Source organism: Oncorhynchus mykiss, chromosome 18 (genome assembly GCF_013265735.2).
Source record: "Oncorhynchus mykiss isolate Arlee chromosome 18, USDA_OmykA_1.1, whole genome shotgun sequence".
Classification (NCBI taxonomy): Eukaryota; Metazoa; Chordata; class Actinopteri; order Salmoniformes; family Salmonidae; genus Oncorhynchus; species Oncorhynchus mykiss.
In genome coordinates this window covers 44,922,255-44,943,508 of record NC_048582.1, presented here as the reverse complement: position 1 = coordinate 44,943,508, position 21,254 = coordinate 44,922,255, and the positions used below count along the sequence as shown (strand labels likewise).

At 44.7% G+C, this 21,254-nt stretch overlaps 1 protein-coding gene across 1 annotated transcript; it reads left to right on the top strand.

Annotated features, from left to right (window-relative positions):
• The first annotated feature begins 410 nt into the window (after positions 1–410).
• Positions 411–5,379, top strand: LOC110496937 (location of vulva defective 1). Its single transcript, XM_036951390.1, has 8 exons — positions 411–506; positions 667–989; positions 1,207–1,271; positions 1,541–1,737; positions 3,404–3,642; positions 4,265–4,326; positions 4,587–4,735; positions 5,125–5,379. Exons 2-8 carry the CDS (start codon positions 810–812, stop codon positions 5,208–5,210), a joined length of 978 nt encoding a protein of 325 aa, XP_036807285.1. The 5' UTR covers positions 411–506; positions 667–809; the 3' UTR covers positions 5,211–5,379.
• The last annotated feature ends 15,875 nt before the right edge of the window (positions 5,380–21,254 follow it).

Here is a 21,254-nt window from a genome sequence, read left to right as displayed (position 1 = left end):
TCGGTCAGGATCCTAACACAGAGGTGGATTTGGAACTGGAGTTCAATGCGACCTCCACAGTACCTATCCCCAAGGGCAGTGACATTGTTGAAACATTGAAAGAGGCTGTGACCAATCCAAACTCTAACTTCAACTTATCTTTGGATCTGAACTCCATCACTGTGATAAGTAAGCAAACCCAATCAATAGGTGCTCCAAAAATATCCATTGACAAGTAATGTTCAGTTGTAGAACCTTTGAAGTTAAATCACGTTGCAGAATTGATCAACCAATTGCGGCTACATCAGCAACATTTCACTGTCCTCCCTCCAACATCCCATGTTATCATGTAGCCCACCAAAATCGGTGAAATTTCGTACAATGTATTCTCGGTTACTGGTATTACTGGTATTTTCTCTTCACAGGGACCTCAAGCACAGCCACAGATGTCTCGACAAATACAACAGCTACACCTGTTGCAACATCAACAACAAAAGGAATCACAACCACTACATTCATCTCAGTCGGTTGGTGATATGTTATGCAGCTGCACATATTTCAGAGAATATTACTTTAAAGGCACACACTAGGATTTCACCAGTACAGCTTAAGCACAAGTTTCAATTGAAGCATCTTTCAAATAGTAATAGAGTGTCCTTTTTTCCCCAACTGCCCCTGCAACAACAGCTGTTCCTGTTGCCACAGTACCTGGTTCTGCCATCACAATACCAACTGGAGAACCCGTCACTGTTCCTGTTACTGGTTCTACAACTACAACCACATCTGTGGCCCCCTCAACTACTGTTTCAAGCACAGCACCAACATTGGCTATGACAACTACCAGCACAACTCCAACAACTACTTCTACTACTACGACAACAACTACCACAACGACTGCACATCTTGCAGTGGTTACATTACAACTCACCATACAAGAGGTTTTTGTACCAGCTTTGAGTAATCCTCAAAGCACAGAATTTCAAACACTTGCGGTAACCATTACTTCAGTGGTAAGTCCTGTGATCATATCTTTCTTGTATTTATTTGTTTTGATTATTACTGAGAATATGGTTGACGTACTGGGACAGAGTTACTTTTTTTTACCTCATATCAAGCTTAAATAAAGTGACAGAAAATAAAAAAACAGAAATGTAGTTTTTTTGTATGTAGAACATTATTCATTCTATTCTATAGTCCATGAATGTTGTCTGTTCTTTTCTCAAACAGTGTGACGTGATCTATCGAGCAAAATATGGGATTTTTTTCATCCGGACGATTGTCATTTCATTCATGTAATATTCTATTCTATTCTACCTCTAAAGTAGCTTGATTCAATTTATCCAATAGCTTGAAAAAGTATTTCTCAAAATAATATTTTAAGCATTATATTGCATTTAAAAACATTCACCAGTCAACATTCTTGTCATCGGGATATTTTCTATGTTGATTCCATTGTGATGATATTGTTATGACCTTAGGTGCAAGCTGGACATGCATGACAGTCCACTTTTCAGTCAGCTTTTGATTTGACCATGACATCTGAAATTTGTGCCCTTTGCAGACCAGTGTTCCGTTCTCGTATGGCAGCAGACACACAGGTGGAGCTGGAAGTGGTGTTCAATGAGACCGCCATTGCAACTATCGCTAATGCAACTATGCCCAAGGACATTGACATTAAAGATACACTGAAAGAGGCTGTGACCAATCCAAACTCTACCTTCAACCTCTCTGTGGTTCCAAACTCCATCACTATTATCAGTAAGTAAACCTATGAAGTGGATTCACCAAAATGATCCGTTGACATACAGTGGGGTCCGGAATTATTGGATCCCTTGAAAAAGATGAGCAAAAAAGACTGTAAAATAAATTACACAAATACGGACCTTTATTACGTGATCAAAGACATTTTACAAATGATATTATTTGATACTATTTTTTTGAACAAGTAATGAAAAAATATCTCTAATAGATACGATCCCCTGTTTCAATACTCCAGCAACCTCAATCTCAAAAACAACACTTAGACTTTTTCTAAAATGTTTTATTAGACTGAAGAACACATTGGGAGGGATCTTGGCCATTCCTTCATACAGAATCTTTCCAGACCCTAGTACCCGTTGGTCTGCGCTTATGGACTGCCTTCTTTAATTCAAACCACAGGTTTTCAATGGGGTTCAAGTCCGGAGACTGATATGGCCATTGCAAAATATAGATTTTGTGGTCAATTAACCATTTCTTTTTGTATGTTGATGTGTGTTTGGAGTTATTGTTTTGCTGGAAGATTCACTTGTTGCCAAGTTAAAGCCTTCTGGCAGAGGCAACCAGGTTTTTTGCTAAAATGTCCTGGTAAAGTTCATGATGCCATTCACCTTTAAAAAGGATCTCAGGACCAGTGGAAGCAAAATAGCCCCATAACATCAAAGATCCACCATCAGATTTTACAGTAGGGATGAGATACCTTCTGGATATACATCGTTCTTTTGAAGGCCAAAGCCACCATTGGTGTACGTGGCCAAAGTGCTCTATTGTCATGTCATCTGACCATAGGTACAAGTGCAAAAACAATAGATCTGTGACAAAAGGGCTGTGTATATTAAAAAAACATTGAATTTACATAAATAGTTAAATGTCAAAATATGCAGTGATTCACACATTCGCAATACAATTGTGGAGCAATTTAGGCAAGACACCAACAAAGGTAGCTAAACTTGAAAGTGACTGGTAACAGTACTCAAATTTGTCAAATAAGGGAAATAAGGCCCTAAAAAGTGCTGTAGCTCAGCCACCTTCCACCGCTAATGCGGAAGGCCAACATAAGGGGATGCGGTGGATTGGCACAAATCTCTAGTTTAAAATGATGGATTTTGATGGGGATTTTTTTATGATGTTACTTAGATTGACGAACGGCTGCCTCAGTAGACTCTTAAGGATTAATAATAAGAGATCATTTTATTTCAGGTGGTCCTACATCTGCTGTTCCTACTATAACTACAGTTGAGTTGTTGCTAGATAGAACTTCCAGAAGTGCATTTCAAACTGTTGGATTACATTTTTTTATTTTTATATAAATACACTGGAAAGCAATACTATAAATGCCTGGTGAAGGGTTTCTTTCTCAATAACCTGTTGTTTCATATAATATACATTAAACATTGCAATCTGTTGCGTTTCTTAAACCTATGATTGCATTTAGGATAATATTCTAATTTGAGCGGCAAGTATATTGCACCAAATAAGAGACAATCCTGGAGAGACATCCCACGTTATCAAGTTGTACACAGTAGTACATCACAAGTACATTTTAACTTCAAATCTTTCTAAAAAAGTTTTGATATTAAAATGTCTAATTCAAATTTGACAGTTCTAAAAAACAAACTGTCAGGTCATACACAAAGTTCACATTTCGTTCATTTTCTGTTCACAGGGGTCCCAAATACATCCACAGGTGCCACCACAATTACAACGGCTACTCCTGTCATCACAACCGTTGTCCCAGCTGCTCCAACCACTACAACTGCTGCTGCCACCACTACCTCTGTGGCCACAAATACACTCACTACAGTGTCTGTGGAGTTCACGTCCAAAGGAGAAACATTTATCTCCGACCTATCAACCTCATCCTCTCAGGCCTTTCAAACTCGAGCATCACTGATTAAAACACAGGTGAGCCTCCTGATGGAATGAGAAGAACACAAATGTGGGAAGGTCGTGATGAGAGGGGTAGAATACAGTAATAATCACCTTTCAGTTGACTCTTATTGTGATTGCTAAATACTGCATAATTTAAACACTTTCCCCCCAATCCCCCCTTCCCCAAAACACGTGTAAATATTTGACTATAAATTGCACCTTCGTCTATTATACTTATGCTAATATTATACTCTAGAGAGCAATTATCTTTTATTATTTCTTATTATTATTACATTGTCGAGAAGGAACCTGCAAGTACGCATTTGGTTGGATGGTGTATACCATGTGTATCTCCTACATACGACTAGTATGTATGAAATACCGAGTGGTTCAGCGGTCTAAGGCACTGCATCTCAGTGCTAGAGGTGTCACTACAGACCCTGGTTTGATTCCAAGCTGTATCACAACCGGCCGTGATTGGGAGTCCCATAGGGAGGCGCACAATTGGCCCAGCGTCGTCTGGGTTAGGGTTTGGCCGGTTAGACAATCATTGTAAATAAGAATTTGTTCTTAACTGACTTGCTTAGTTAAATAAAGGTTAAAAAAATGTACTTGAAACTTGTTGATCTAAACTTTACATGTTTTTGCATTCCAGCTTGAACCTTTCTATCGATCAGCTTTCGCCTCTTTCAACAGTTTGACAGTAATAAAATTCAGGTGATTTGTTTGCATACAATTGATTATGTTGATTTTAATTAATTGAATTCTACAGCCAAAGAACCGTATACAGATTTCATGAAAAATGGATATAAACATGCTACATCATTAAACAAAAGGAAGAAATAAATAATTGATCAAAAAAGTATACCTCATATAATTCCTTTTTAAAGTAAATAAATATTTAATTATGAAAATATATTGTAGTTCTGCATTGCAAGGCTCAACTGTCATTAAAACAATCTCTCATTTTTTCCCAGAAATGGATCAATCATTAACACCATGAAGTTAGCATTTAGCTCCTCCGCTGTGCCAAATTCCAAGGAAATTGGCACCGTTTTGATAAAGGCTGCACAAAACATCACAGCTTTCAACATCAACCCCACGTCAGTTACTGTCAGCGGTGAAGGTAAAAAAATATTGTTCATGCTTTATGGTAAATTCATATTTTGTATGCCATTATCTAGGGTTCTATATGGTGAAAACAAGGTTATTGTAACAGTATTTGTATTTATTATGGATCCCCATCAGCAGCTACTCTTCCTGGGGTCCAACAAAATAAAGGCAGTTTATACAATTTAAAAAAAAATTACAATACATTCACAGATTTCACAACATACTGTGTCCTCAGGCCCCTACTCCAACACTACCACATATCTACAGTACTAAATCCATGTGTATGTGTGTGTAAATATTTAACAGTAAATATGTACAGGCCTTATTCACAATAATCATGTAACAGGTTGGCAAATACATATTTCCCTTTCATGTTCACTTTCTCTCTCTTTATCTATGCAGTTGTGACCTCAAGTGGAATAAGCAGCAAGACCAGTCTCTTCACTGCTTCCTGTCTGGTGGTGTTGTCGCTGCTGCTGTCAAGCTAGTCTCAGCAGCAAGCAGCAGTATGAAATATCTTAACTTTGAAAATGTCATGTCCCCCACTCCCATCATATGTAATGGCAACCTATTTAATCAGTATTTGTTAACTTAAGTTGATTCTCATTATAGTTATAGTTATTATACTCATTATTCAAATTGAAATAAACCTATTCTAAACAATTGGAGCTTATTGCCGTGGTACATTTACTTTGTCTTACATTACATTGAAAAGTTTATTTTCCAACCAAATGAGGATTAGCAGATTATAATTTAATGTCTTTAATGATTTAGAAGTGCATCCCAGTCATTTTGTACTCATTTGTACTCATCAGTGGCAGAAAATGTATTGAAATGTAAGAGTTGATGTTCTTCCATGATCAGATATTCTTTGGTTTTGGGGCAAAATAAAAAAAAATGTAGATGCTTGCCAGCAAACCCACTATACAACACAACACTAAACAATACATTAATTGCACTGTAATGGTGACAAATGGTGCCCACACACTGCTAGGTCCTACATAAAACATTCCCAACAGCACAGTCCAAACAGCAGTCCCAACACTATCAGCAGAGCCTTGTCTAGCAGCGAAACAGTTCATTCAGCCTTGGGGCAGCAGGGTAGCCTAGTGGTTAGAGTGTTGGACTACAAGTTCAAACCCCCGAGCTGACAAGGTACAAATCTGTTGTTCTGCCCCTGAACAGGCAGTTAACCCACTGTTCCAATGCTGTCATTGAAAATAAGAATTTCGTCTTAACTGACTTGCCTAGTTAAATAAAGGTAAACAACATTTAAAAAAAATAAAAAAATTGAGTGCCTTTCAAAAACAAATTGCAGATATTGCTTAAACAAATGTGGTTTCTACTGACAATTGAGATGTACAAACTATGGCATAAGGGGACGATGAGTGGATAAGAGGCAATCCATAATTTTGATTATGACATTCATGAGAGCGCTAGGACGGATGTAGTCAATATAACAATTTGTTCAGCCCTATTAAAATGTACAGTAACAGAATTGAGAACATGGGCCGTTCTTACAGTATTCTCCTGCACACCAAGTCAGAACCGTAGGATAAATAGCAGGGGTATGTGAGCAGATAATGAAAGCTCTTACAATATTTGATGATTACCTTTCTCTAAAACAGGTTATAGGCTACATGTGCACCCCCTAGTCAGTACAGTAGGCAAAATTAGGAGGAGAAACTGGACCAAATTATTAGGGTGAGGCACATGGGCTACTAACAGCTTACTACACAACATACACTTATTATTATTTTCTTAGCTACACTATACATATCTCCCTGGCATAACCTAGTGTTCAGAGAATTGGGAAGGTTGCTGGATCGAATCCCCAAGCTCACAAGGTAAAATTCTGTCGTACTGCCCCTGAGCAAGGCAGTTAACCCACTGTTCCCCTGGCGTCGTGGATGTCGATTAAGGTAGCCCCCCGCGCCACTCTGACTCTGATTCTGAGGGGTTGGGTTAAATACGGAAGATACATTTTAGTTGAATACATTCAGTTGGACAACTGACTAGGTATCCTCCTTTCCCCATATTACATCATTTATGCAGCAGCATACAATACATGTTTGGACTCACCTAGTCATGTTTTTAAAAGCTTTCAAATCTCACAGTAGCAACTTTATTGTGCGATCCATTTGTTTTTAAAGTCTGTGGTACGAGGAAATTGTATAAACACGGTGATCTGAGCTATCTGATTGGCCAGCGGTAGTCCCATAGGTGCACTTGATTTGCTCTCTGGGACTGCCTGGTAGGCGGACTTCTACCTTCAGACACATTAAATGTTTTTTTTTTTAAAGTAAGACTTTGCCTTCCGGGAGCTAGGGCTGCTGCATCAAGTGCATCTACAGTAATGGCAAAAGCGCAAAACGATAAAAAAAAATAGGAACGAAAGGCTTTATCATTGGTTTTTTTACAGAAATATTTGGTGATTGACAGTAATGCCTCGACCGGTTTGTGACCACTGGTTTAGAATACAGAGAACTTACTTATGTTACTCCATGGGCCAGCGGGCCAAATTTCACACATCTGTCCACTTAGCGGTGGCAAAGTTTAACCTTTTACCTCAGTGGGCTAAACCAGGGTCACATAAAGTGTTATTTGGTAGTCTTAAACCTATCTACTTTGAAACAACAGTATAAGGTTATGGGCTTAAAAAAATCTAGAAAACACCTGTCACATATAGAGTTGAAATGGATTCTATTTTGAGTTTGCATCCCAATATTACACTTGATATACATCACAGAAGACTGAAACATGACAAAACCGCTTAACATAGAAACAATGTTTATTGATTATGAAAACTATTAATAACTTTCCACCCACGAGGCCACTAGCTCATTTGGCTGCAGGAAGGGCTACTGGTGATTTTCATTAAGGTCCATGAAAGGAATTTCCATGGGCAAGCAGCCATACACAAGCCTAAGATCACCATGTGCAATGACAAGCATCGGCTAGAGTGGTGTAAAGCTTGCCGTCATTGGACTCTGGAGCAGTGGAAACGCATTCTCTGGAGTGATGAATCACGTTTTACCATCTGGCAGTCTGACGGACTAATCTGGGTTTGGCCGATGCCAGGAGAACGCTACCTGCCGGAATGCATAGTGCCAACTGTAAAGTTTGGTGGAGGAGGAATAATGGTCTGGGGGTATTTTTCATGGTTTGGGCTAGGCCCCTTAGTTCCTGTGAAGGGAAATCTTAACGCTACAGCATACAATGACATTCTAGATGATTCTGTGCTTCCAACTTTGTGGCAACAGTTTGGGGAAGGCCCTTTCCAGTTTCAGCATGACAATGGCCCCATGCAAAAAGCGAGGTCCAAACATAAATGGTTTGTCGAGATCGGTGTGGAAGAACTTGACTGGCCTGCACAGAGGCCTGACCTCAACCCCATCGAACACATTTGGGATGAATTGGAACGCCGACTGCTAGCCAGGCCTAATCACCCTACATCAGTGCCGCTACTTACTAATGCTTGTGGCTGAATGGAAGCAAGTCCCCACAGCAATGTTCCAACATCTAGTGGAAAGCCTTCCCAGATGAGTGGAAGCTGTTATATTAATATATTAATAATATTAATGGCAATGATTTTGGAATGAGATGTTTGATGACCAGGTGTCCACATACTTTTGATATTGTAGTGTATGCCACTTAAACCCATAGTGTCTGCCATGATAAACCCCTTCTATATTTTTCCCTTAACTATGTTTTTTTTATACTGTTGCAGCTCAAGTGGAAAAAAAACTAATCCGATGAACCAGGAATTTGTTCAATGTAAAAATAAAAAAAGCAGAATTCCTCCAGCCGCGAGTGGAAGGCATTTCTGGAGCAGCAACTGGGCGAGATGACTGCAGAAAAAAAGGTAGGTGACATTATTCCAAATTTGGAAGTCTGTTTCATTGCATATATTATATTTTGGTTTATGAGTTCTCTACAAATTTGCTATGAGGGAAAAACATTTACATTTCTTCAGTCAGTACATCAAATACCAACAAGACAAAAATATTCAGGTCTATAGCACAGTCTCCCACTGACGATACGCCCACATTCAGCAATTCCTCATACCATGAGTCCAGGACAAACCAAGATGATTCGTCCACATTACTTTTGCATGCGAGAAGCAGTAGCACATTTTGAAACATTGTAGGCGAGTGGTGACCTCAGGAGGAAGAAATGTGTCTTGTCACCCAAAACACTGACAAACTTTTACAGATGCTCAATCGAGAGCATCCTGTCGGGCTGTATCACAGCCTGGTACGGCAACTGCACCTCCCTCAATCGCAAGGCTCTCCAGAGGGTGGTGCGGTATGCATAACGCAAACTACCTGTCATCCAGGACACCTACAGCACCCTATGTCACAGGAAGGCCAAAAAGATCATCAAGGACAACCACCCAAGCCACTGCCTGTTCACACCGCTATCATCCAGAAGGCGAAGTTAGTACAGGTGTATCAAAGCTGGGACCGAGAGATTGAGAAACAGCTTCTATCTCAAGGCCATCAGACTGTTAAACAGCTATAATTAACTCAGAGAGGCTGCTGCCTCCATTGAGATCCAATCACTGGACACATTAATAAATGGATCACTAGTCTCTTTTTAAACAATGCCACTCTAAATAATGCCACTTTAATAATGTTTACAAACAGTTGAAGTCGGAAGTTTACATACACTTAGGTTGGAGTCATTAAAACTCTTTTTTTCAACCACACCACACATTTCTTGTTAACAAACTATAGTTTTGGAAAGTCGGTTAGGACATCTACTTTGTGCATGACAGAAGTAATTTTTCCAACAATTGTTTAAAAGATTATTTCACTTATAATTCACTGTAAAACAATTCCAGTGGGTCACAAGCTTACATACACTAAGTTGACTGTGCCTTTAAACAGCTTGGAAAATGACAGAAAATTATGTCATTGTCAGGATTTGGCCAGGGTTGTTCCGGTTTTGGTCACTAGATGCCCCCATTGTGCTTTTTGACCCTTTTGTTTTCCCTTGTTCCCAGTCATTATTTGCACCTGTGCCTCGTTTTCCTTGATTGTATTTAAACCCTTAGTTTTCCTCAGTTCTTTGCTCTGTGTTTGAATGTTAGCACCCAGCCCCAGTGATGCTGTGAACTTTTGTTGCGCCAGTAGGACTCTCTTGTGGTACTCTGTTTTTGTTCTCGGTTATTTATTTTTTGATTTTATTTTCAGGCTTTTTTCTGCTTTACCTATCACCTTGTGGATTTACCTTTTGATTTGGAGGATTACCTTTGTTCTCTTGGAATTACTTTTGACGTTGTGGATTTATATTTTTGCCTGAAGAACTTTCCTTTTTACTTTATTAAAACACCATCTCAAGTACTGCTGTGTCTGCCTCATCTTCTGGGCTCTGCTGACTATTAGTGGCTCAGTTTGCTAAGTGACTGTTTCTCACACCGGAGACCCGAGTTCGTAACCGGGTCCTGACAGTCATGGCTTTAGAAGCTTCTGTTAGGCTAATTGACATAATTTGAGTCAATTGGAGGTGTACCTGTGGATGTATTTCAAGGCCTACCTTCAAACTCAGTGCCTCTTTGCTTGACATCATGGGAAAATCAAAAGAAATCAGCCAAGACCTCAGAAAAAACATTGTAGACCTCCACAAGTCTGGTTCATCATTGGCATCAATTTCCAAACGCCTGAAGGTACCACATTCATCTGCACAAGCAGTAGAAACACCACACCATACGACCACAAAGTCGTCATACCGGTCAAGAAAGAGACTCATTCTGTCTCCTAGAAATGAACCTACTTTGGTGTGAAAAGGGCAAATCAACCCCAGAACAACGGCAAAGGAGCTTGTGAAGATGCTGGCGGAAACCGGTACAAAGTATCTATTTCCACAGTAAAACGAGTCCTATATCGACATAACCTGAAAGGCCGCTCAGCAAGGAAGAAGCCACTGCTCCAAATCCGCCATCAAAAAGCCAAACTGCACTGCACATGGGGACAAAGATCATACTTTTTGGAGAAATGTCCTCTGGTCTGATGAAACAAAAACAGAACTGTTTGGCTAAAATGACCAACTTAATGTTTGGAGGAAAAAGGGGGGGGGGGGGGGCTTGCAAGTTGAACACCATTCCAACCGTGAAGCACGGGGGTGCAGCATCATGTTGTGGGGGCGCTTTGCCGGAGGAGGGACTGGTGCACTTCACAAAATAGATGGCATCATGAGGGAGACATTATGTGGATATATTGAATCAACATCTCAAGATATCAGTCAGGAAGTTAAAGCTTGATCGCAAATGGGTCTTCCAAATGGACAATGATCCCAAGCATACTTCCAAAGTTGTGGCAAAATGGCTTAAAGGCAAGAAAGTCAAGGTTTTGGAGTGGCCTTCACAAAGCCCTGACCTCAATCCCACAGAAAAGTTGTGGGCAGAACTGAAAAAGCGTGTGCGAGCAAGGAGGCCTACAAACACGACTCAGTTACACCAGCTCTGTCAGGAGGAATGGGACAAAATTCACCCAACTTATTGTGGAAGGCTACCCGAAACATTTGACCCAATTTTTGACCCAAGCATTGTAAAAGCGAGGTGATATACTGTTGAAATATCACTTACGGGCTACAGATATGGTGTTGAAATTCTGCTGATAGTTTACAGAGGGTTTGTAGAGCATCTATAGATGGACTATAGACTACCTTGTTGAACATGTTGAGATATACTGTTGAGTTGCTACTGAAAGTCTAAAGAGATGTTGCTGAAATGCTGCTGATAGTCTACAGTTAGTCTAACATCTGTAGATGAACTACAGACATGCAGTTGACATATTACTGATAGTCTGTAGAGCATCTACAGATGGACTATCCAAATAAAGTGTTACCTTGTGTTAACATAAATACATTTGATGTGAAACCTGCCCCCCTGTATGAAATCCTACAGGAATGCATTACATCCAGCAAAGAGGTACAGGTAACCCATTTTTGCTAAACGTCTTCACAATGAGTGCACCAAATTTGACACGAAGCTAGAAATATGGCCGCCAACCAGCTCCATTGGTTTTAATTGGATTGGTCTGACATTGCCACAACTCTTCCAATAATAGGTGGAAAATGCCCAATGATAACTCAAATATGATTATAGTTATGCAGGTAACGCAACCAATTTAGCCAGGTCTGTAAAATACATCATCTTTGTGAAATATTAGCAAAAATGTTCACAACTTTTGCCAAAAACACGTTGTTTTTGGTCAGTATTTGTATCACTCATTTATATATATAATTTTTTTTTTTTTATTAAAAACCATAATATTCCTAAAGGGATATTCCTGGTAGTGATTATAATGATATACAATATTATGCCATGTTAAATATAGAATCTATGTCTTGAATCATGTCATACACGCATTCCAAATATAAAATTATAACAAAACACCTGATAAGGGCATTAACTTACATAGCTGGTGAAGAGTATAAAAGCCTTAGGTTTACAGCCTTTATAGATGGTGTCAAGTTCCAGTATGAAACAAATGTATATTGTAGTGAAAATGTGAAATATGCATTGGTTGTTAAAATGACATGATGCACACCAGTAGTCATCAGTGTTGCATTCACTTGCGGTGGATGCTGCAGGCATTGATGTCTTGAAATGCATTCATGTTACCCCTCAAGCTATGGACTGGGGTCATTGTGACTCGAGAGGCATATTTATTTTATCACAACCCAAAGGTGGTTTATTAAATTCTTCAAATTCTTCATGACTTTGTCAATCAACTTGTTCTGTGTTTCTGTATCAATATGGACTTTAAAAAAGTTCCAAGTCCTTTGGGGTCATTTTGACCCGAGACAAAAACACCTAATTCTGTCTATAGTCATTTGATAAATCGGACCTTTATTTGAATGTAGGTTTCTCTGGAGACATAATTACAAGTTATCCATACCACTTGAGGGTGGAGGGGTACCTGTATCAGTGATTTTGACCAGGTAGACAGATCATCTGCAGAGATAAAGCACCCACAGAATTCACCTATACCAAGAATCATACGACTGGGTAAAAAAACTAAAGTACCTTCTTTTTGGGAATATAAAAATCTGCCAATAAAAGTCTGTCAGCGGTATGAACACTTGGTAGAACTGTAGTACAGAAACCAGCTACCCTCTAAATGTACACTGTGCTGTATTGGTGAAAATGTGTTATACTACTGAAAATGTTATATAAATATCAGAATTCCTATAATATCCTCCAATATTCTTTATGTGCAACTTGTTGTGCTATACCATTTGGTTTAAAGAAACTTCAAGCATTTAATGATGGCTGTGCAGTAAGTAAATAAAGAAAACTAAGCCATATTTTTGGTATTTTCAAATGTACTGCTTCCTATAATATCCTGCTATCCACAATTTATATTTTCTTAAAAATTCTAAAATCTAAATACTGTAATCAAATTATTGTACATCTTTGATGTTTTGACAAGAACTAAGTTGATATTTTGCTGTGATTGTTGATTAATTGTTACTTTTTCTTGTGGTCAAAATGAGCCCAGTTGGTAATCGATGTATGTAAAATACAGTACCAGTCAAAAGTTTGGACACGCATACTCATTTCAGGGTTTCTTTATTTTTTACTATATTGTAGAATAATAGTGAAGACATCAAAACTATGAAATATGAAATCATGTAGTAACCAAAAAAAGTATTAAACAAATCAAAATATAATTTATATTTGAGATTCTTCAAAGTAGCCACCATTTGCCTTGATGACAGCTTTGCACATTCTTGGAATTCTCTCAACAAGCTTCATGAGGTGGAATGCATTTCAATTAACAGGTTTTCCTTGTTAAAAGTTAAGGAAATAATTCCACAAATTAATGAGTTTGAGACAATCAGTTGTGTTGTGAAAAGGTAGGGGTGGTATACAGAAGATAGGTCTATTTGGTAAAAGACCAAGTCCATATTATGGCAAGAACAGCTCAAAATAGCAAAGCGAAACGACAGTCCATCATTCCTGTAAGACTTGAAGGTCAGTCAATCCAGAAAATTTGAAGAACTTTTAAAGTTTCTTCAAGTGCATTCGCAAAAACCATCAAGCACTATGATGAAAATGGCTCTCATGAGGACCGCCACATGAAAGGAAGACCCAGACTTACCTCTGCTGAAGAGGATAAGTTCATTAGAGTTAACTGCACCTCAGATTGCAGTCCAAATAAATGCTTCACAGAGTTCAAGTAACATACAAATCTCAACATCAACTGTTCAGAGGAGACTGTGTGAATAAGAAGAGACTTGCTTGGGCCAAGAAACACGCGCAACGGACATTAGACCATTGGAAATATGTCCTTTGTTCTGATGAGTCCAAATTTGAGATTTTTGGTTCCAACCGCTGTCTTTGTGAGATGCAGAGTAGGTGAACATATGATCTCCACATGTGTGGTTCCCACAGTGAAGCATGGAGGAGGCGGTGTGATGGTGCTTTGCTGGTGACAATGTCAGTGATTTATTTAGAATACAAGGACACTTAACCAGCACGTCTACCACAGCATTTTGCTGCGGGACGCCATCCCATCTGGTCTGCGCTTAGTGGGACTATCATTTGTTTTTCAACAGGACAATGACTCAAAACACACCTCCAGGCTGTGTAAGGGCTATTTGAGCAAGGAAAGTGATGGAGTGCTGCATCAGAGGGCCTGGCCTCCACAGTCACTCGACCTCAACCCAGTTGGGGTGGCAAGGGTTGATGTTGTGGTGGCACAGGCTGTCGTAGTGTGCTGGCAGCTGCTGTCATAGTGGTAGCTGCGTTAATGGTGGCAGGGACTATCGTAGTGGTAGATGCCATTGTTGTAGTGGCTGAAGTTGTTCTGGCAAGGGCTGTCGTTTTGGCATCTACAGTTGTGGTGATGGTGGCTACAGTTGTGGTAGCAGGGGCTGTTGTGGTGGCAGCTACAGTTGTGGCAGTAGCTGCTGTTGTCGTGGTAGCGGATGAAATTGAGGTGGCAGGGGCTGTCATAGTGGCGGCTGCAGTTGGGTTAGCCGCAGTTGTGGCAGCAGCAGTCGTGGCAGCGGCTGCTTTCATATTGGGAGCTGCAGTTGTGGTGGCAACGGCAGTGGTAGTAACGGCTGCAGTAGCGGCAGCTACAGTTATGGTAGTGGCAGCAGTAGTGGCGGCAGCAGTTGTGGTGGAAGCGGCTGCTGTTGTTGTAGCGGTTGAAGTTGTGGTGGCAGAGGCTGCCGTAGTGGCAGTTGTGGCGTTTACATTTGTGGTAGTGAATGCAGTTCTGTTGACAGCAGATGTGGTGGCATCAGCTGCTGTCGTAGTGGAAGCTGCAATTGTGATGGCAGCGGCTGTGAAGTGGTGGTTCCAGTTGTGGTGGCAGGGAATGTCATAGTTGAGTATGCAGTTGTGGTGGCAGGGGTTGTCGTAGTGGTGTCTGCATTTGTGGTGATAGTGGCTGTTATCGTAGTGGCAGCAGCAGTTGTGGTAGCTGTGGCTGATGTTATGGAAGTGGCTAAAGTTGTGGTGGCAGGGGTTGCCATAGTGGTGTCTGCAGTTGTGGTGGCATCGAATGTTGTAGTGGCGGCTGCACTTGTGGTTGCAGCTGCTGCTCTTGCGGTACCAGCTGGAGTTGTGGTGGCAGTGGCTGCTGTTGTAGTGGCTGCTTTAGTCGTAGTGGCGGCTACAGTTGTGCTGGTGGCTGCTGTTGCTGTGGTGGCAGAGAAGCGTAGTGGAAGCTGCAGTTGTGGTAGTAGTCACATTGGCGTTAGCCGTTGTGGTGGCAGGGTCTGTCGTAATTGCAGCTGCAGCTGTGGTGGCAGGGGCTGAAGTCGTCATGGCGGCAGCTGCAGTTGTGGTAGCAGCTGGCAGTTGTGGTTGCACTGGTTGCTGTTGTGGTAGCGGCAAAAGTTGTGGTGACAGGGGTAGTCTTGGTAGTGTCTGCAGTTGTGGTGGCAGGGGCTGTTGTAGTGGCATCCTTAGTTACAGTGGCAGGGGCTGCAGTAGTAGTGTAAGCGGATGTTGTCGTGGCGGTAGCTGCAGTTGCGGTGGCAGCGACTGTCATCGTAGGGGCAGCTGCAGTTGTGGTAGCAGCTGCACTTGTGATTGCAGTGGCTGCTGTTGTGGTAGTGGCTAAAGTTGTTGTGGCCTGGGTTGTCTTAGGGGTGTCTGCAGTTGTGGTGGCTGTCGTAGTGGGGCCCTTAGTTACGGTGGCAGGGGCTGCAGTAGTGGTGTAAGCTGCAGTTGTGGTGGCTGTCGTTGTAAGGACAGCTGCAGTTGTGGTAGCAGTGGCTGATGTTGTGGTAGCTGCTAAAGTTGTGGTGGCAGAGGTTATCTTTGTGGTGGTAGCGGGTGTTGTCCTAGTGGCAGCTATAGTTGTGGTGTCCATAACTGACGTAGTGGCGGCTGAAGTTGTGGTTGCAGTTACTGCTCTTGTGGTACCAGCTAGAGTTGTGGTGGCAGTGGCTGTCATAGTGACGTCTGCAGTTACGGTGGCAGGGGCTGCAATAGTGGTGGCAGCGGCTGCTGTCATGGTTGCAGCTGCAGTTGTGGTGGCAGCGGCTGTCGTCGTAGTAGCAGCTGCAGTTGTGGTTGCAGAGACTTGTGTTGTAGTAGCAAGAGCAGTTGTGTTAGCAGTCAAATTGGCAGAAGCTGTTGTGGTAGCAATTGTATTGGCGGCCGCAGTTCTGGTTGTAGATGCTGCTCTTGTGGTACCAGCTGGAGTTGTGGGGGCAGAGGCTGCTGTAGTTGTAGTTGCTGCTACAGTTGTGTGGCAGAGGTGGTGGCAGAGGGTGTCGTAGTGGAAGCTGCAGTATTGGTAGTAGTAGTAATGGCATCTGCAGTTGTGGTGGCAGGGTCAGTCATTATTGCAGCTGCAGTTGTGGTAGCATGTGCACTTGTGGTTGCAGTGGCTGCTGTTGTGGTAGCGGCTAAAGTTGTGGTGGCACAGATCGTCTTAGTGGTGTCTCCAATTGTGGTGGCAGGGGCTGTCATAGTGACGTCTACAGTTATGGTGGCAGGGGCTGCAGTAGTGTTGGCAGCGGCGGTTGTCATGGAGGCAGGGGTTGTCTTTGTAGTATCTACAGTTGTGGTGGTAGTAGCTGTTGTCGTAGTGGCTGTTTCAATTGTAGCGTCAGCGGCTGTCATCGTAATGGCAGCTGCAGTTGTGGTGGCAGCTGCAGTTGTGGTGGCAGCTGCATTTGTGGTTGCAGTGGCTGCCTTTGTTGTAGCGGATAAAGTTGTAGTGGGGTTGGGGGTTGTCTTGGTCGTGTCTGCAGTTGTGGTGGTAGCAGCTATTGCCAGAGTGGCAGCTGCACGCTTGGTTGCAGTGGCAGCTGTTATGGTAGCGGCTAAAGATGTGTTGGCAGGGGTTGTCTTAGTGGTGGCTCCAGTTGTGGTGGTAGCGGCTGTTGTTATAGTGGCAGCTGTAGTTGTAGTGGCAGAGGCTGTCGTCATAGTGGCAGCTGCACTCTTGGTTGCAGTGACAGCTGCAATGGTAGCGGCTAAAGTTGTGGTGGCAGGGGTTGTCTTAGTGGTTTCTGCAATTGCTACTGTTGTAGTTGCTGCTGTAATTGTACTGGCGACTACAGTTGTGGTGGCGGCTGCTGTTTCTTGTTGGCAGGTGCTGTCTTATTTGTGGCTGCTGATGTGGTGGCAGGGGATGTCGTAGCGACGTCTGTAGTTACGGTGGCAGGGGCTGGATTAGTGGTAGCGGCGGCTGCTGTCATAGTGGCAGATGCAGTTGTGATAGCACTGGCTGTCGTCGTAGTGGCAGCTGCAGTTGTGGTGGCAGCTGCAGTTGTGGTTGCAGTGGCTGCTGTTGTGGTAGCGGCTAAAGTTGTGGTGGCATGGGTTGTCTTAGTGGGGTCTCCAGTTGTGGTGGCAGGGGCTGTCGTAGAGGCACCTACAGTTATGGTGGCAGGGGCTACAGTACTGTTGGCAGTGGCTGCTGTCGTGGTGGCAGGGGTTGTCTTAGTGGTGTCTGCAGTTGTGGTAGTAGTGGCTGTTGTCGTAGTGGCAGCTGCAGTTGTAGTTTTAGTTGCTGCTGTTCTTGTAGTGGCTAAATGTGTGGTGGCAGGGGTTGTCTTATTGGTGTCTTTAGTTGTGGCGGTAACAGCTGTTGTTATAGTGGCAGCTGCAGTTGATGTAGCAGCTGCACTTGCGGCTGCAGTTGTTGTGGCAGGAGCTGTTGTATATGTGGCTGCAGTTGTGGTGGCAGAGGTCATTGTAGGGACGTCTGCAGTTACGGTGGCAGGGGCTGCAGTAGCGGTGGCAGCGGCTGTTGTCGTGGTGGCATCTGCAGTTGTGGTTGTGGTGGCAGCTGCTGTTGTGGTAGCAGTCGTAGTGGTGGCTGCAGTTGTGGTAGCAGTCGTAGTGGTGGCTGCAGTTGTGGTAGCAGTCGTAGTGGTGGCAAATGCAGTTGTGGTTGCAGATGCTGCTCTTGTGGTACCAGCTGGAGGTGTGGTGGCAGCGGCTGCTGTTGTAGTGGCTGCTGTAGTTGTAGTGGAATCTACAGTTGTGCTGGCGACTGTTGTTGCTATGGTGGCAGAGGCTGTCGTAGTGGCGTCTGCATTTGTGGTGGCGGCTGCTGTTGCTGTGATGGCAGGGGCTGTCGTATATGTGGCTGCAGTTGTGGTGGCAGGGGCTGTCGTAGGGACGTCTGAAGTTATGGTGGCAGGGGCTTCAGTAGTGGTGGCAGCGGCTGTTGTCGTGGTGGCATCTGCAGTTGTGGTGGCAGATGCTGTGGTTGTGGTGGCAGCTGCTGTTGTGGTAGCAGTCGTAGTGGTGGCTGCAGTTGTGGTAGCAGTCGTAGCGGTGGCAAATGCAGTTGTGGTTGCAGATGCTGCTCTTGTGGTACCAGCTGGAGGTGTGGTGGCAGCGGCTGCTGTTGTAGTGGCTGCTGTAGTTGTAGTGGAATCTACAGTTGTGCTGGCGACTGTTGTTGCTATGGTGGCAGAGGCTGTCGTAGTGGTGTCTGCATTTGTGGTGGCAGGGTCTGTCGTTATTACAGCTGTAGTTGTGATGGCAGTGGCTGCTGTTGTGGTCACGGCTAAAGGTGTGGTGGCATGGGTTGTCTTAGTTATGTCTCCAGTTGTGGTGGCAGGGGCTGTCATAGTGGCGTCCTTAATTACGGTGGCAGCAGCTGCAGTTGTAGTGGCAGAAGCTGTTGTCATAGTGGCAGCTGCAGTTGTGGCAGCAGCTGCACTTGTGGTTGCTGTGGCTGCTGTGGCTGCTGTTGTGGTAGCGGCTGAAGTTGTGGTGGCATGGGTTGTCTTAGTGGTGTCTCCAGTTGTGGTGGCAGGGGCTGCAGTAGTGGTGGCAGCGGCTGTTGTCATGTTGGCAGATGCAGTTGTGGTGGCAGCGGCTGTCATCATAGCGGCAGCTGCTGTTGTGGTAGCAGTCGTAGTGGTGGCAAATGCAGTTGTGGTGGCAGCGGCTGCTCTTGTGGTACCAGCTGGAGTTGTGGTGGCAGCGGCTGCTGTTGTAGTGGCTGTTGTAGCTGTAGTGGCAGCTACAGTTGTGCTGGCGACTGCTGTTGCTATGGTGGCAGAGGCTGTCATAGTGGAAGCTACAGTTGTGGTAGATGTCGTAGTGTCGTCTGCATTTGTGGTGGCAGGGGCTGTCGTATATGTGGCTGCAGTTGTGGTGGCAGGGGCTGTCGTATATGTGGCTGCAGTTGTGGTGGCAGGGGCTGTCGTATATGTGGCTGCAGTTGTGGTGGCAGGGGCTGTCGTAGGGACGTCTGCAGTTACGTTGGCAGCGGCTTCAGTAGTGGTGGCAGCGGCTGTTGTGGTGGCAGCTTCTATCATCGTGGTGGCAGCTGCTGTTGTGGTAGCAGTCGTAGTGCCGGCTGCATCTGTGGTGGCAGGGTCTGTCTTTATTGCAGCTGGTGTTGTGGTAGCAGCTGCACTTGTGGTTGCAGTGGCTGCTGTGTTGGTAGCGACTAAAATTGTGGTGGCATGAGTTGTCTTAGTGGTGTCTCCAGTTGTGGTGGCAGGAGCTGCCGTAGTGGTGTCTGCAGTTATGCTGGTAGCGGCTGTTATCGTAGTGGCAGCTGCTGTCGTGGTGGCAGCTGCAGTCGTGGTGGCAGCTGCAGTCGTGGTGGCAGCTGCTGTCGTGGTGGCAGCTGCTGTCGTCGTGGTGGCAGATGCTGTCGTCGTGGTGGCAGATGCTGTTGTGCTAGCAGTCGTAGTGGTGGCTGCAGTTGCAGCTGCTGTTGTGGTAGCAGCTGCACTTGTGGCTGCTGTGTTGGTAGCGACTAAAATTGTGGTGGCATGAGTTGTCTTAGTGGTGTCTCCAGTTGTGGTGGCAGGGGCTGTCGTAGTGGTGTCTGCAGTTATGCTGGTAGCGGCTGTTATCGTAGTGGCAGCTGCAGTTGTGGTGGCAGCTGCACTTGTGGCTGCTGTTCTGATAGCGGCTAAAGTTGTGGTTGCAGCTGCTGTTGTCGTGGTGGCAGCTGCAGTTGTGGTGTCAGCTGCTGTGGTGGTGGCAGCTGCTGTGGTGGTGGCAGCTGCTGTGGTGGTGGCAACTGCTGTGGTGGTGGCAACTGCTGTGGTGGTGGCAGCTGCTGTGGTGGTGGCAGCTGATGTGGTGGTGGCAGCTGCAGTTGTGGTGGCAGCTGCTGTTGTGTTGGCAACTGCTGTCGTGGTGGCAGCTGCTGTCGTGGTGGCAGCTGATGTCGTGGTGGCAGCTGCAGTCGTGGTGGCAGCTGCTGTCGTGGTGGCAGCTGCTGTCGTGGTGGCAGCTGCTGTGGTGGTGGCAGCTGATGTCGTGGTGGCAGCTGCAGTTGTGGTGACAGCTGCTGTTGTGGTGGCAGCTGCTGTTGTGTTGGCAACTGCTGTCGTGGTGGCAGCTGCTGTCGTGGTGGCAGCTGCTGTCGTGGTGGCAGCTGCAGTCGTGGTGGCAGCTGCTGTCGTGGTGGCAGCTGCTGTCGTGGTGGCAGCTGCAGTTGTGGTGGCAGCTGCAGTTGTGGTGGCAGCTGATGTCGTGGTGGCAGCAGCTGTCGTGGTGGCAGCTGCAGTCGTGGTGGCAGCTGCAGTCGTCGTGGTGGCAGCTGCAGTCGTCGTGGTGGCAGCTGCTGTCGTCGTGGTGGCAGCTGCTGTCGTCGTGGTGGCAGCTGCTGTCGTGGTGGCAGCTGCTGTCGTGGTGGCAGCTGATGTCGTGGTGGCAGCTGCAGTCGTGGTGGCAGCTGCAGTCGTGGTGGCAGCTGCTGTCGTGGTGGCAGCTGCAGTCGTGGTGGCAGCTGCAGTCGTGGTGGCAGCTGCTGTCGTGGTGGCAGCTGCTGTCGTGGTGGCAGCTGCTGTCGTCGTGGTGGCAGATGCTGTTGTGCTAGCAGTCGTAGTGGTAGCTGCAGTTGCAGCTGCTGTTGTGGTAGCAGCTGCACTTGTGGCTGCTGTGTTGGTAGCGACTAAAATTGTGGTGGCATGAGTTGTCTTAGTGGTGTCTCCAGTTGTGGTGGCAGGGGCTGTCGTAGTGGTGTCTGCAGTTATGCTGGTAGCGGCTGTTATCGTAGTGGCAGCTGCAGTTGTGGTGGCAGCTGCACTTGTGGCTGCTGTTCTGATAGCGGCTAAAGTTGTGG

Excerpts from the sequence above, each read along its gene's own strand:
- LOC110496937 (XM_036951390.1), top strand. The coding sequence starts at position 810 with ATGACAACTACCAGCACAACTCCAACAACTACTTCTACTACTACGACA. Across the intron at positions 990-1,206 it reads CGGTAACCATTACTTCAGTG|TGTGACGTGATCTATCGAGC; the intron begins GTAAGTCCTGTG and ends TTTCTCAAACAG. Across the intron at positions 1,272-1,540 it reads ACGATTGTCATTTCATTCAT|ACCAGTGTTCCGTTCTCGTA; the intron begins GTAATATTCTAT and ends TGCCCTTTGCAG.